Source organism: Callospermophilus lateralis, chromosome 9, assembly GCF_048772815.1.
Source record: "Callospermophilus lateralis isolate mCalLat2 chromosome 9, mCalLat2.hap1, whole genome shotgun sequence".
NCBI classification, from domain to species: domain Eukaryota; kingdom Metazoa; phylum Chordata; class Mammalia; order Rodentia; family Sciuridae; genus Callospermophilus; species Callospermophilus lateralis.
This window is the reverse complement of record NC_135313.1, coordinates 61,574,707-61,591,413: the sequence shown is the minus strand read 5'-3', so window position 1 is coordinate 61,591,413 and position 16,707 is coordinate 61,574,707. Positions and strand designations below refer to the sequence as shown.

Here is a 16,707-nt window from a genome sequence, read left to right as displayed (position 1 = left end):
GGTCTTTTGCAAATATACTAATGAGTTAGGTCATATGATTGTTCTATCCCTAGTTTTGTAAGGAGTCTCCAAACTGCTTTCCAGCGTAGTTATACTAGTCTGCAGCCTCACCAACAATGAACAAGTGTACCTTCCCCCAACAACCTCACCAGCATTTATTATTTTTCTTAGTATTGATCATTGCCATTCTCACTGGAATGAGATGAAATTTTGGTGTAGTTTTAATTTGCATATCCCTGATTGCTAGAGATGTTGAATATTTTTTCATATATGTATTGGCCATTTGTGTTTCTTCTTTTGAGAAGGTCTGTTTAGTTCTTTTGTACATTTGTTGATTGGGTTATTTGTGGGGGTTTTTTTTGGTGTTAAGTTTTTTGAGTTCTTTTCATATTTTGGATATTAATCCCCTAACACTAGAGTAGCTGGCCAAGATTTTCTCCCATTCTGAAGGTTCTTGTCTGGTACTTTTAATCATTTTCTTTGCTGGGCAGAAGCTTTTTAGTTTGATGATATTCCAACTTATTCCACCTGCTTTTTAGAAGTACAAGAAGGTCTGAGCTCAATTTTAATTAGTTCCTCACAGATACAGGGCATAATTATGATGTTTCTTTTAATCCACTTTTTACAATTAAAGTAAGGTCCTCTAAGATTGATTAGGAGTCACTTATATTATTCTTACAGTTTACTTTGTGCTGTATCTAAAATATTGAATCTAAAACCACATATTTTCCATGGCTTCTTTCTTTCAAAAGGAGAATTGTTTCAAAAATCTAAGTCAAGTATTGGCCTTTGACTTTATTGTTTTGTCTTATTTATTGGTTTGTCTTTATTAACTACTAATGAAAATATATTGACCTGCCTTGCATGCTGAGAAGAAATTAAAATATAAGTAGATTAAAAAACCAGTGTATGTCATTTCCCTGGTTAAGAATCTTCAAAACTCACTTGAGTATTTTGAGCTAGTATTACCCATCAAAAGGCCACACATCATCAATTTTACATGTGCCAAGATAATTGCCAATGACATCTCCACTCAAATTAGAAATGGTGGATGTACAGTGGAAAGAAAAGAAATGAGAAAGAACTAGACAAGTAAGCACAAGACACATCCAAGCTTGTTCCTGATTATTTTTGTGGGGGGGAAAAATATTCCATGTCTTGTTTGAGGTGAGCTCTGCTCCCTGGACTCCCTATGACTGTGGTAACCACAGTAAAGCAGCTCCATCAAGGGACTAGGAAGAAACCAATCTCGGAGGAGGTATGTGTTGCTGCCTCTGTCTCAGGAAAGCACCAAAGGCATCTATTTCTGTTTGGCAGGTACCCTGAAAGCATGCGTGTGTGGCTTCCCTAGACCATGGCACAGAAGAGCTGCATAGCAGTGGTTGCCCCCTGACAAACTTTCTGACTACAAAAATGACAGCTCTCTCCTCACTTGCCACTTCTTATAAAAGTGATTTTCTCTGGATTAGAATTGAACCATTAGTATCTGTTAAGGCAAAAGGCATTAAGAATCAAAAGCCTGCAAGACAATATCCCACCCTACTCGCCATGCTTCATCTCAATACCTTCTGACTTAGAGAGTGGAGTTGTCCCCTGAGTTTCCACAAATGGTCGGTAGGGCTTAAAATGCAAGCATAGAGGGTTACAGCCACTCTACTTGGCCAATTTGAATGCTGATTCTAAAACCCTTGGGGTCATCAATAAGTGGAAAGTTGAGAGTCTAGGGACACAACGGTGCTGTTCAGAGACGTGGGTCTAACTCAGGCCAGCCTCAGAGGGTTAGGTTGATGACATTTAATATCAGAGTCCCGTCCTTTTCCACTATGCCAGACACTCAACACTGCCACTTTCCACAGCCCAAATGCCTTCCAATGGCACAGATGCCTTCAGTAGAGACCCTGGAAACATGTCGGTCTGTATCCAGGCAGCTGTGAGGTGGATCTCTAGCTGCTAAGCCACCAGGAGCTGTGGAGCTTCAGAACACTGCAATTAAAAGCACTGAGTCCATTTTTAAAAGTGCTTTTGTTTGACTCCCCGCTTGGTTCTCCCCCTGTGGCCTCTTCCCCACAGCCACAGGTGGAGAATGGAGTGGTTACTCAAAGGTACCCACAGTCAGAGGGCCCAGGTTAGAATCCCAGCTCTGTCACTTCCTTCATGCGTGTCCTCAGGCGAGTGATGGAGTTAACTCCAGGCCCCAGCATTCCCTCCATGAAGTGAGTAAAGGAACTGTGCCGACCTTGTGGGGTTACGGTGGATGAAATGAGGAAATACACCTAAGACACTTAGAATGGTGCCCGGCACGTTTTAAGTGCTCAGTAGAAGCCGGATGTTGTTAGTCCCTGTGCAGACAGCAAGGTCAAGCATCAGCAGCGCCTAGGCGCCACGTCCTCAGGCCAGCACAGAGCGCGTGCTTTTCCTGGAGCAGGATCACAGGAAACTTCCATCTGCAAACCCACACGCCTGCCCTGCCACAGAGGCCTGAGATTACTTGAATGTGAAGAGAAACCTTCCCACCCAAGAAATTCTGGGCAGCCAGTGAACCTCTCTAGATTGGGAAAGCCAGTGGAGATACCACAGTGGTCAGTAGGACGATGGCCAGACTCAAAAAAGTGCCAGTTCACCCCTGAACAAGTAAGGACCCTCTCCCTTTCCTGCTGACAAAGCCCAACTCTTTTCTTTTTCCTAAGCAAATCCAATTAATAATATAAAGGGAAGCAACACTTCTTTTTGGCGATTGTCCTTTTTATTCCTGGAAGCCTCCGGGACACTTTGTACAGCCTGCAAAAACATCCAGCAAGTGAAACTGAACTATGATGAGGAAGAGGCTGTGCCTGACAGGTCACCTGCCCTTAGGAACTCTCTGGGACTTTCTGTGGCGGAGACAATGGACAAAAAAAGAACCACGCAGATTCCTCCCCCTGCACCGTATACCTCCATAGACTTGGGGTGCTCTGAATATTTACAGACCCCTTTGGGTACATAATAATAATCAGAATAATTAATATTTGCTCAGGATTTGTTTTGGGCCCAGCACTCTGAGCTGAACACTATAAATTCATCATAATGCTTTATGAATGGAAATGAAAGCAAGAATAGAATGCTGGTACTAAAAAGCCCTTTAGTGACAAGGGACTAGGAATGGGTTTATGTGCTAGGAAGCAGTTTACTCTGCTTAGGGCTAAACACAGCTCAGACTATTCTGATGCATATAAATTGGCTTGTCAGTTTGATGTTTTTTTGAAAGTTGTGAGGCAAGAACAGACTTGTAGTGGAGAACAGTAAGAATTAGAATCCAGACCTGGTGGGAAGTTCATTCATTGCTTCATTCACATTATACGTACTGAGGAGCTATTATGCACCAAGTGCTATTCTTAGCCTAGAGAGTCAGCAATGAACAAAAGAACTCTTAAGCCTCATGGAGCTATTTACATTTTATGGGTGTTCACAGAAGTACACTAAAAGATCATAATGTAATGTAAGATAGTGATAAGTGCTAGGGCATAAATAAAAATGTAAGGAAATAATGACAAGGATCTCCTTTTAGATAGGGTAGCCTCTGAGGAGATAACATTTGAACCAGACCTGTTTGATATAACAGGAAGCAGAATACCATGTGGCCATGCAGTAGTACTCAGCAGAGGACACAGCAGGTGCAGAGACCCCGAGGCAGAGTGGCAACTGGCCACTGAGCAGGAATAGAACAAGGAAAGGGGTGTCGAGAGGGAGGGGAAATCATAAAGGGAGGGGATCAGAATATGTGGGACCTTCCAAGTCAATAGCAATTGTTCCAGTAGCTGTTCTCCTACTAGGCTTGGGTTATTATCACATTTTAATTCTCACAAAACCCAACACCACCTCACTGACTAGCACTCTTTCTCTCTCGCTCTCTCCATTAATTGAAGGATATTCCTACAGCAGAGACATCTATTTCTAAATACGATGAGATGTTTATTTGCCAGCTTCATTACTTAAAAATTAGTTTCCTTAACTCTTCATTTTTTTAAAACTTTTTAAAGTTGTAGATGGACAAAATACCTTTATTTTATTTATTTTTTATGTGGTGCTGAGGGTCAAACCCAGTGCCTCACATGCTAGGCAAGTGCTTTACCACTAAGCCACAACTCCAGCTCCTACCTGGGCAAGTTCTGATACCAAATGAGTGTTTTCTACACCTATGCTTTAATATACATCCTATAATGGTCTTTCTTCCAGAAAAAAAAGTGGAAAAATAAGTAGTGAAGTTCTAACAAGGAGAAATAAATTTTAAAAAATTATAATAGATCAATGCTCCAAGGTCTCTGGATCCTATTTATTAAAGAACTGCCAGTCTTTGCTTGGTTTACAACACTAAGTTCAATTTGTGTGAAAATGTATAGTTATTAAGATAGTGTTACTAAAGAGTTCTGGGGTTTTCCCAGATGAAATTAAGTACAAAACAATTTTGAAGGTATTTGATAATTAAAAAAAAAAATAGAACTAAAAACTGGAAAAGATGCAACAAAACCTCTTATGGTCCCTATTAAGAAATATAGATCAAACTTAGATTTCCTTTATCTGCAGTCAGAAGTGAGGTGAATAAGACTATCCCTTCATCGTAGCTATAGCTGGGCTGATAAATAGACCATGGTTCAATCAGTTTAAGGTAAGAGTGATCCAACAGAGCCAAGGAGGTTACCTTTGGAGGGCATATCCAGACCTCTTGCTGAACCTTGTCCTGCAGAGAAAGTCGTGGAAGTTTTCTTTTCTAAAAATCTGATGTCAGCCACACAACAACTTTCCAAGGTATGGGTGCATGATACTGCTAGATATGGGTGCATGCCTGTAGTCCCAGCTATTTGGGAGACTGATTCAGGAGAATTCCTTTTAAGCTACTGCTTTGTGAGTTCAATCATATGGTATCATTCTATTTCCAGCTATTATAATCTAGAGCTAATCTGATTAAAACTACTTCTTTTTAAAATCTTTTTTTGGGGGTCCTGGGGATTAAACCCCATATCCCCATCCCTTTTTAATATTTTATTTAGAGATTGGGTCTCACTGAGTTGCTTAAGACCTCACTAAATTGCTGAGGCTGGCTTTGAACCCGTGATCCTCCTGCCTCAGCCTCCCCAGCCACTGGGATTACAGGTGTGTGCCATCATACCTGCCCTGGTACTACTTCTGCTCCTTACCAGCTGTGTTGCTTTTCTTGGGCTGTTATAACAAGTTACCACAGACTGGGTGGGTGCCTTGAACAGCAGACTAGAAGTTGGAGATCCAGGTGTTAGCTAGGTTGGTTTCTTCTGAGGACTATGAGGGAGAAGCTGTTTCATGGGTGTCTCCTGCTTCGGGTGGTGTGCTGGCAATCTTTGGCACTCCTCCTTGCCTTGAAGATGCTTCATCCCGATCTCTGTCTTCATGTTCATGTGTCATGCTCCCCTTGTGCATGTCTGTCTCTGTGTCCAAATCTCTGCCTTTTATAAGGACACATTGTATTGGGTTGAGGCCCACACTGTTGACCTCATCTTGATCTTCATTTTCCAAGACCCCCATTTCCAAATAAGATCACAGTCAGAGGCACTGGGGTTCAGGACTTCAATATTTTTGGGGGAGACACAGTTCAATTCATAACACTGCTGTGAAAGAAGGTTAAATAAAATGCTCTCCCTTTATGGGATCCTTTTCCATATCCTGAAGGGTTTGTCTAAAGACAAGAAAGTCCTTATAGGAAGTCATCTCTTCTTTATGTAATCATTGAGCCCGTGTGGGGGTGGGGTGGGGGGGTGGAGGGGGCTGACTTCCAACCAGTACATGCTATTTAACAACTATCCCTTTGCTAACAGGGCTAACCTAGAGATGAGCTATGCCAAAGGGCTTCAGAAGCTGGCAATCAAGCTGAGTAAAGCATTACAGAACACAAAGAAAAAGTAAGTATGATGGCAGAGGTAAGGCAAAGTCATTCTTAAAAAGAATACACAGTGTCCCCAGCTTCCTCTTGTCAATGTGGCAGGCCCACGCCGTCAAGCACGGCTTCTGGTATGAGGGCACTTACTCTGTACTGTACACTGTTAAGTGCTTGGCAGATGCTCTCATTTAATCCTCACAACAACCTGAGAGCTCTTATTATCATCCATCTTTACAGAAGAGGACTTGAGGCTTGGAGAATTTAAGAAACTCCTAATCACATGGGTAATGAGTTGTAGAGTTGCATAGCAACTATGCCTGTGACTCCGAAGCTCATACTTGTAACTGGCCTCGTGATAGTATATCACTTGAGAAGCAGTGTAATTAAATCAGGAGATCTTGGGAAAATGTGAATTCTGTGTTATCTCTACCCTTTGGCCTTTGACAAGCAACTCAGCCTCTTTGTGTCTTGATTTCTCCCCTATTAGATGGAGTGTGATGGAGTATATATGTCCCATTGTATATGTGTGAATGTGTATGTGTGTGTGTGTGTGTGTGTGTATGTACATCATATGCATATTAATTGCAATAACAAGTGTGAAAAGCTGGCTTGAACCTTGGGTGCAAAAAAGTTGTTGGTTCACATTCTCCTCAGAATGAAGCAGATTTCTTCTTTTGGAAGACTGAAGATCCGGGTATTCTGAAAGTGGTCCATTAGTGATAATTGGCTGCAGAGATTCTTGACTAATGCATACAGATGTGACCCCTAAACCGTCAGTGCTATTTCAAAAGCTACTTACCATAATGAAAGAGAGAAAATGAACAGAAACAAAGAAGGCTTCTGGAGCCCAGATTCCCATTCCTTAGATATCACCTGACTAGATGTCACCTGTAATTGCAAATGACAGCTTTGAAATGGCTCTAGCTTTTAGCTTTGTTTTTATATTTAGGATAGCATTCTGGTAAACTGCAAGGGAGTCAGTATAGCACAATAGTTGGGTACAGATAGGCTTCTGCCTATACTGCTTTGGTTTAAATTCTAGCTCTACCACTTATCAGACTAGTGGCCCAGGACAATTTATCTTCCTCTCAGTGTCACTTTAAAATAGAAATAATGTCTATCTCCTACAGTCTCAAGGAGTAAATGAGATAATACAGGTATCCTGAGCAGAGTACCTGACTAGGAGCAAAATCTCTGTAAATGTTCATTTTTGTCTCTGATTCTAATTCTTTAATGAGAATAATTCCTCCTCAGGAATAAGAGGTGAAGGAGTGTGTGTCTTATTGTGCTGCGACCCCAGCATCCAGCATAGTACCACCAAAGAGTTAGCATGTCCGGAATGTTCTATTAACCAGCATGAGTATATTTACTAATAGTCATCAATTGAACTTTTGTATACCAAAATCTGTTTTAGGTACTTACTTGCACAGATAATCCCAACGTGTTTTTATTTTAAACTATCAGTTGAGTGAGGGTCAGAGGAAAGTGATTCTGCCAAGGTCACACAAGAAACACAGGAGGAAGGGTGCCTCCAGACCCAGTCTCTCTGAGGCCAACCTTCAGGTCTCCTGCCTTGCTCCCCAGTTGCTCTGAGGGACCACTGGGAGACTCCCCCCACATTGTGCCTGGCATCCTTAAAGAAAATACACACACACACACACACACACACACACAACTCTATTGAGGATTAATTTACAGGCAGTACTAAGCACCAATCTGAAGCATTTGGTTTGGTCAATTTTGACACATTTGTACTGTGTAACAAACCAAAGCCCAAACAGACATTTTCATCACACTGAAAATTCCCAGGGTCTATTTGTAGCTCCAAACAACCACTCATCTGCTTCCTGTCAATATAGATTTGTTGTGTCTTTTCTGTGCTTTGCGATCACTGGCAGCACACAGTAGGTCCTCTCTTGTGCCTGGTTTTGTTCCTGTCTTCGGAGATGTAAAAAGGTCGGGATATTTTGGTCCAGTTCTCCCATTCTCTGTCTACAGGGTACAAACTCAGGCTTTAGAGAAGAAGACCCCTGCACTGTTCAGATTTTAACCAGGATGCAGATTCCTCCTCTCCCTCCTCATTAGAATCAACATGAGCTCTGTCCCTAGAGGTTACTAATGCAGTAGGGTTCATTCTCCTGACTTTTGAAGGCAGGCAATACACCGGCTTCTAGGAGTTGGATCTCTTCTGTGGCAGAAGATGGCATCACACTTTCTAATCTTTCTCCTCTGCTCCTGGGGAGTTGGCAGTGCTCCCTTTTGTGTTCAATTGGAGTATCTCTGAAAGGACCAAGAAAGGTCTGAGATGTTGTACTAAAAGTTGGCAGGGAGCAGAAGCTGGATCCCAACCCCAAGAGCAGCAATCAGAACATGAGCAGGATCCTCTGTCACTTAACTTCTCAAAGAATCACAAGTTCATTCATCTGTAAAGCGAGGAAACTGAAAAGATTGTCTTTGAGGGCCTTCTAACCCAGCATCCTATCTCCCATCTGCTCTCTTCCTCAGCTATTTGATTGGCCTGATTTTCTACAGACATGAAATGGAAGATGAAAATCTAAATTAAAAAAAATTATGGGAGTAAAAAACAGTAAATATAATGACTATAGTGCACATAAGTATATTGGCAGAATTTAATCTCCTAGAGAAATGGAAATATGCTTAGGAAAGAAAATCCACTGACAGTGTAGCACAGTGATGCTTCGTTTCTCAGAGTTCACGGGAAAATCACACTTACTCTTGTTCATCTCCCCTACCCCACCCTGTTTTTGCCTCTAGCTGTCTCAGCAATGCCTGGGCCTGGGCCTCGGAGGGCATGAGATCCACAGCGGACCTGCATCAGTGAGTGTGCCCCCCTCCCACCCTGGCCTTGCTCCAACCCCAAGGAGAGTCACACATATTCAAAGGGGCTGGGGCACAAATATTCCACTTCAAACTTGCACTGAATTGATGTGCTATAACATGCCATTTTATTTCCCTGGAAAGTAATTGGGAAAGTAGATATAAACCCTAAGATAATGATTGTATGTCTTTATGTTCTATTTCCAGAAAACTTGGCAAAGCAATTGAGTTGGAAGCAATAAAACCAACTCATCAAGTCCTGAGTATGCAAGAGAAAAAGAGGAAATCTGTGAGTCAAAGCTTTTCTTTTCTTCCCTGTTTAAAGCAAGATTACTGTCTGTGGCCAGTGGAGGAAAAGGTGATCTAAAAGTGATACTAGCCCTTAGGAATCTAACATAAAAATAATCAAAATCACACTTCCAAGATTTATGAGAATGGCTGTTTGTTAGTGCATTATTTATAGTAGTGGAAAAGTGACAAATACTTCATCATTCAAAGACAAACTATGAAAATAAAACAAATTATGATAAAGGCAAGTAATAGAATACTATGCAACCATTAAAATGTTATTATAGAAGGCTGAGGATGTAGGTCAGTGGGAAAAGAGTACTTGTCTAGTGTGTGCAAGGCCCTGGGTTCAATCACCAGCAACAAAAACACAAAGAAATAATAAAAAAAAAACCTCTATTATAAAAAAGAATTTGATCACATGGGGATTTGTTCACAATGTAGTGTTGAATAAAAAAGCAGGATGAGAACAATCTAACAAACAATATCATCTCAATTTTTAAGCTCTGCTATGCATACAACCCAGAAAAAAATCTGGAAGAATCTTCCCAAAATGTTAATAAGAATTACCTTGAGGTGAAATTACTGGTTATCGCTATTTCATACTTTGTACTTTTTGTAGATTTTTTTTCAGTTTTATTTAATCCATTTGTAAACAGAAGAATATGAACACAATTCATAAAGACGCTTTTCTTATCATTTTAGGATTTTGTAAAGATGATAATAGAATGCAGTCCTCAAATATTCTTAAAATTGAAAAAAAATGCTAATCAACTCCCTTGGGGTACCTGGTCCTTTTGTAGGGTATCCTTTGTTTGTGGTCCTTTTTCTTTGTGTATCTTACAGGTGTTAAGCGCCTTGGGTTATGTTTCCAGGCCACACCAATGCCACATTAATAAATTGCTCCTTGGCTCTGTTAGGGTGGGATTTGTAAATGCTCTGATGAAAGAGAAATAATTTTAAAAATATTTAAATTCTAACTCATTCAACTGAATTAGGAAGTAGAATTGATGTTTCTGTGAATATACACAGATTTTACTAGATTGGATGTTCTACCTAGGGCTAGTGTGATATTTAGAAATTTACAAGAATTATTAGGAAGCAATATCATCATCTACCTTTGCAAACCAATTTAATAAAAACTAATCACTAAGCTATCTTTCATTAATTACAAAATATGCTTTACCATATGATAACTACATTTCTGTAGTACTTATTATAAATTAGGCATAGAGTGATGACAGTTTATCACAGGACTTTAGGTGGCTGATGTCATGACCCCCAAATTGCTGTCTCCGCTTGTTGTCCTCTTTTTAGCATTACCCACCACCCGCCATACTGTACCCCACCTTTCTGTCCCACTCTCACACAAAAGATAAAAGATTAGATTTTATCTTTAAAAGTGAACTTGTTCCACATTCCAGTCACATCTGTAGGATCAAAAGGGGTATAGTGCATAACATCATCTTCATTCCATTTGTTACAATAAACCCTGTATCCTAAATTTGTCACCTGGGGAAAACGAAAGCTTTGCATTTGCCGATTCTCAGAGTGGTTGAGAGATAGCTGATATGCTGAGTCTGTGGACCAGGGGAAAAAATCCACCCTAATTTATATCTGCTCTCCCTGGGGCATGGCCCAAGTTCACTGTCATCATTATTATCACTGTCCCTTTTTTCAAAAGTTAATTATGATTAAGAATTCAATCTTCTTGAAATTAAGCAGTAGTCACATGAGGAGCAATGGAGACATTTATTAAACTTAGCAGGGCCAGGACTGTACTGGCTCTCATGGTGCTGATGTTTTTGCCACATGGATTGATGTTAAAGAGGATGTGATGGGACCAGCAGTGACCCAGCCTCTGCAAGTGCCTATTCCACACAGTTGCATACATGAATATGCTTTTCACATCATTATAGACTGGAAATCATTACTTTTCCAAATCCTGCCAGGAGTCACTTGACACAGAGATAAGATAGTTTGGCTACTTTCCTCAGGAAATGTTTGCTACAGGATTTTGAAACCCAATGGATTGTAAGACTGATTGTTCCAGAATTAAATCAGCACTATGACTGTCTTAGTTTAGGTTGTTATTATAAAAATAGCATAAACCGGGTGGCTTAGAAATAACAGAAATTTATTCGTCACTGTTCGGAGGCTGGGAATTCTGAGATCCAGTCACCAGCACATTTGGTGTCTGGTGAGAGTTCACTTCCTGGTTCACAGACGGCCATCTTCTTGCTGTGTGCTCACATGGAAGAAGGAGCAATGGACCTCTGAATGCCTCTTTTGTGTAGAGGGACACAATACCTTTATTTTATTTGTGTATTTTTATGTGGTACTGAGAATGGAGCCCAGAGCCCAGTGCCTCACAGATAGGAAAGTGCTCTACCACTGAGCCTCAAACCCGGTCCTGGAGGCCTCTTTTGTAAGGGAACCAATCCATGTAGGAGGGCCCCACCCTCATTATCAATCAAGTCCTGAAGTCCTCACCTCCAAATCCCTCACATTGAGGGAAAAGTGCTCAACCTATGAATTTAGGGGGTACGTGAATATTTAGTCCACAGCAGTGACTGAATAAGAAGAAAGCAAAACATTTTTCTATTTTTCTCTTCAATAGCTTGATAATGAAGTTGAAAAGACAGCAAATCTTGTTATCAGCAATTGGAATCAGCAAATTAAGGCAAGTATCCACAAAATATCATTTGTATAACCTTAATTTTTTAATACTGAAGCTTTTCCTTTTTACACAGGCATCATACCATGTTCTAGTGCTGCTAAGTGCTAACTGCAAAGAAAAATGTTTCTTCACCTGAGTTGTTATACAGACATGTCTTTCAACTAAGCCAAAGAAGAACATGGCTGGAAATATGGTTATTCATAAATCACAACAACCCAGTGTAGTGTATGACCTTGCCTTGTCCCATTTTACACATGGGAAAACTGAGATGGAGAGCTGAAGTCGTTTTTCCAAGGGTATAAAGCTGGTTAATGGTTGAACCAAGAATTCTTACAAATTCTTAGATTCCAGAGTCACTGCTCTGTCCCATTACACTATGCCGACTACCTCTCTGTTTAATTTGAAACTCAGGGCACATGACAAACATCATCTGAGTTTGGGATTTTCATTGGGAGAAGGGTTTTGGTGATCTTGACCTCATTAGTGAGAGGGCATGGTGAGGGGAGGGTAGTGAATGTCAAGTGAAATGCACATGTCCATTTCACAAGAATGTATACTCTGTTTTCTGTGCATAATACTATGATAAGATATGATCCTTGTTTTCAAGTAATTTGAAATTTAGTTGGCTAGATAATATATGCAGAAAATAGTGAATGAATTCTAAGGAGAGGAATACTGAACTGATGGGAAGCTGTAGCATACCATTACAGGTTCTTAACAGAGAAAATGGCAGATGGAATCCATATGTACAGATTATTCCAGAAAAATCTGGTTAGTAGAAGCTCATTTTAACTAGGAAGGATAAGAGACTAAGAAATCTGCTAAGAAAACCCAATGATATCCTTTGAGAGGACTTGTCCTTTAAGAGTTTAAATTTTCCTTTTTTATCTCCTAAGTGTTAGTACCTAGAAGGAACATTTGCAAGTAAACAGTTCCTGGTGCCAAATGACCAGAGATGCCCTCAGAAACAGGTGGCCTCATCATTGCTTCTGAAGCTTCTGCTGACTCTGAGGACTCCACAGACTAAGGACATTAATAAGAAATATTTGAGATAAATGAATTTCTATGCCGACAGTAATTGTACTGCTCAAAGAAAGCTCATAAAAATCACTTTTATAATAAATCTCTAAAGGTCTCAGAAAAAGTATTCAGTCATTTATTTTCAGTTCTGCTTTTGATTTTTCCAAACTCTTTTTAAAAAGATTTGTTTTTATAACCAATTTTCTTTAAATATTCAGCTTTCACAGGAAATCTAATACAATGGACCAAAAGCCAGGGGGGAAAAAAAAAATGCTCTGAAGCTACAATTGCTTCCAAGAACCAAAAAAAAAAAAAAAAACCTTTTATCATTTCCTAGTTTCTACCAAGTCATTTTGCTCAACAAAATGATTTTATTTTTTTATGAAGAGTAATAGAAATTAGAAAACATAAAATTCTCAAGCTATAATAATTTTCTCTCCAGTTGCAATTCAAGGGATTCAGCAAGTCAATAATGAAACAGTCTCTTTTGGAAACTCGAATGCCAAGCCTTAGAAAACCAAGTCCTCTTGCTCTCACTCATCAGCAGCCATGTGACTGACAAAGGTGGGGGGAAGTGCTATGGGTTGCTTTTCCTTGAATGTCCTTTTGTTGAGCCTTCACGTGTTTTGAGAGAGGCAGAAGGCTGTGCCTCTGATTCCAAAGGTGAAAACCCAAGGGGAGTGAGACCCAGGTTTCCCCCTTTATTATCCGTGTTTGTAGGCCTGGCAATCTTGAGGTAAAAAGCCAAATAATCTCTCAGTCGATCTAGTTCCTGAACAGGTTGACTCCAACTCAACCCTAGATCTGTTTGCTTATTTTCTCTCTGAAGCATCATCTTTTAGCCAAAGTCAACTATTCAGAAAAAGAAAGCGTCACCCAAATCAGAACCCATACCAAGCTTTGATGCATCCATGGGGCAGGAAACATGGAGTGTTTCTTCCTTCCCCACCTCTCCCCTCACTCCCCACCCTCAGCAAGCACAGGACATTTTACAGGATGCCAGGAAATGCTCAGCTCTCCAGCCCAGGTATCAGACAGCAAGGTTTCCAGCGATGCTTAAACTCTAAGACAACATTTTACAATAATCTAAGCTGTTGCCCAGCTAAGATTCTCAAAAGAACAATGCCGGTGGCCTTCTGCTTTTGTTATAACTTCATATGGTAAAGCCACACTAAATAGGACAGTGTTCTGAAGGCTTTCAGACCCCTCTTGATTGAGCAAAATGTTGAGTGCACCCCATGCAATGACCAAGCGCACAGCGGTTCTCAGAGCAGAGTGTTCCCTGCTGCGGTATTTTAGGTAGATTTTGAGAAGAGGGAGGGAACAAAGAACTAGAATTACACAGTGGTTCAAGCTAGCATTTGAATGTGCCTGGTTCAAAACAAAAGAGCTTGGCTCTGGATATTCATTTCTGTTCCTTTTTATCTTGTCTGTATGTTTTTGACTCTAGGCTAAGAAAAAATTAATGGTGAGTACTAAGAAGCATGAAGCACTTTTCCATCTTGTAGAAAGCTCCAAGCAATCCATGACTCAGAAGGAGAAGCAGAAGGTAAGCGGGTGTGGGCGGCTGGGTGCATGTGGCTTGGAGGCAGGTTTCCTACCCTGAGCTGGGAACACAAGAACTGACTGGTTCCTTCCTCTGCATGGACTCTCTGTAGAGCTGAAAGTTGGCAAGGCATAAGAAGGGTCTCCAAATCATTCTGGGCCCACAAATATTTTTCAAAGATATTATCGACATCACAGATTAGGCTAACAGCTTCTTCTTCTTCTTCTTTTTTTTTTTTATAAAGAACTCTATTAAAGGACAGGGGTTATAGCTCAGTGGTAGAGCGCTTGCCTCGCATGCTGGAGGCACTGGGTTCGATTTCTCAGAACCATATAAAAATAAATAAATAAAGATATTGTGTCCATCTACAATTTTAAAAAAAACCTATTAGTAGAAGAAAAAAAACCCTCAGGTCACACTCCAAGTAAGTAAAATATATATATACTTTATATATGTTGGAAAAGATGTATGGTATTTTATGTATATTATACTAATATGAACATTATAAGTCATAAAGTAGAAATGTTTGCAGAATGAGACAGATGAAATAATATTTCAGATGATTAGATAATTGTGATGTCTACTTAATCACTAGGTAACAACCATTAAGTAAGTGTATAAACAAAATACATACTTTAGGCAAGGTTTAGCCTTAACCATAGTAAGTATTAATTTATCTTTCTATCAGTCCTCTTGATAATTTAATTTTTTTAAATAATTAAATAGTTGGATTTTTTTTTTATATCTTGCTGGATCACCCAGTTTTTGCTTTTAATGTGGGCAATGGCATGCTTATAACCAGGAGGAAAATAAAGTATCAGCTCTGCTCTTTTTGTGGTTTTCCTGGGTAGCAACATAAGTCTATGGGTTCCTGGTAGAAATATTTCTAAAAGGTATTAAGAAATGAGATTGATCAAATTATATTATGTTCATTCATAAATATGGAATAATGAATTCTACCATAACATATAATTATAATGCACCAATAAAAATAAATTTGAAAAGATAAAAATATTTTAAAGACAAGTGTGCATTTTTATATGAACCCAATCAAAGATGGATAATAACTCTGCAAATTCACATGATTTAGGCCCATGCCAATGGCCCTTGTCCCAGGACACTGGAAGTGAAGAAAAGACCCTTGAAAAGACTGTGGCAGCTTCTCATGTTGCAAAATCCCTGCTTTTTCTCCAGTTTCTCCAGGTCACTTCAGAATCCACAACTGTCCATTTGTGGGCAACAATGTCCTGTCCTGTATTCAATAGGAGCTTGATAATTGTGTTCTTAGGCCAAAATGAACACAAATGATATTGGGGTACAGGAATAAAAGCAACTACTTTCTGTCTGCACTCCCAGTAGGTCATCTTGTACACCTCACATGGTATGTGACCCAGATGAGAAACCTTTGAAATATTCAGCACCTTCTTCAGAAGACAGAATACCCCTAAGGAAATACAGGCAGCATTGCTGCAGTCCCAAACATTCTTAAAAGAAAATTGTCACTGCACGTAGCTCTATCATTTCATCCAAAGAGACTATTAGTTAAATAACTTAAATTCATTGTTAGCAAGATTTTACAAGGTTCTTATTTCTTCACAGGTCAGTCTTCACAGTTTGAAGTCATAATAAGTGTTGAATAATGAGGCGCCTTCCAAGGAGGCTAACCCACAGTGTGCAAAAATGCTCAGCACCAGGACTTGTCCCAGGCATTCCAAGCCCTCATTAGGAGCTATTATTTATTGATGTCAAGTAATAACAAAGAAAAAAGATTGCACAGTTGAATGCTGAATTTCCTCCTCCTTCCTTATTAGCAGCTTCTCTGCTAATAAGGTGGAAGTCTGCAGTCCTCCCCTGCCTTCCAGCAGCAGGTCCTGCAACCATGACCTTTGCCTGTTCTTACACCACAGACTCATCCCACTTCCACTGCTTAATCAGGTGGCTGTTCTCTCGTCCTGTAGTGCGGCACCTGAGGCACATTCATTTCTCATTTCAACAGAAGCATCTGTATCTCCACTTTGAGCAGTAGCTCAGTGCTTCTCAGCAATTCTTGCTGTTTTCCTGCTGAACGGTCCCTGTTCTCACAGAAGCTGATGGAACCCTCCATTATCTTTCCACCTCCATCCTCACACCCACACACAGCAGACTCTCCTGCTCTCTGCCTCACAGAGTGAACAGAAGACAGCAGAGCCACCTGCCTCCCCCAGAAATAGCATCTGCTTACTCCAGTGGAGAGCCCTGTTCTTCCTGTGCCCGAGCTCCTGCCATCCTGCCTCTCACACACCCTCTGGTTTTCCCCCATCCCTCGAAGTGCCACCCAGGGATTGCTCCCAAGGCTTCCTGGAGCATCTCAGTCTATCCAGGCTGCTGTAACTCCTCCTCATCACCTAGTGTCCTAAACAACAAACATTTATTTCCTCACACTTTTGGATATTAGAAATCTAAGGTCAGAAC

At 40.3% G+C, this 16,707-nt stretch overlaps 1 protein-coding gene across 4 annotated transcripts in view; it reads left to right on the top strand.

The window, feature by feature from the left end:
- The window catches only part of Nostrin (nitric oxide synthase trafficking), a 57,457-nt gene that overhangs the window by 16,260 nt on the left and 24,490 nt on the right, over nucleotides 1-16,707 (top strand). For 3 of the 4 annotated variants that reach the window (XM_076865989.2, XM_076865990.2, XM_076865992.2), the window contains 5 exons: nucleotides 5,823-5,906; nucleotides 8,660-8,722; nucleotides 8,930-9,011; nucleotides 11,631-11,693; nucleotides 14,161-14,259. In XM_076865989.2, the coding sequence (XP_076722104.1) occupies nucleotides 5,823-5,906; nucleotides 8,660-8,722; nucleotides 8,930-9,011; nucleotides 11,631-11,693; nucleotides 14,161-14,259 (391 nt within the window). Of the gene's footprint in view, nucleotides 1-4,686; nucleotides 4,783-5,822; nucleotides 5,907-8,659; nucleotides 8,723-8,929; nucleotides 9,012-11,630; nucleotides 11,694-14,160; nucleotides 14,260-16,707 lie in introns of those variants that run through there. The other variant, XM_076865991.2, reaches the window with a different exon arrangement.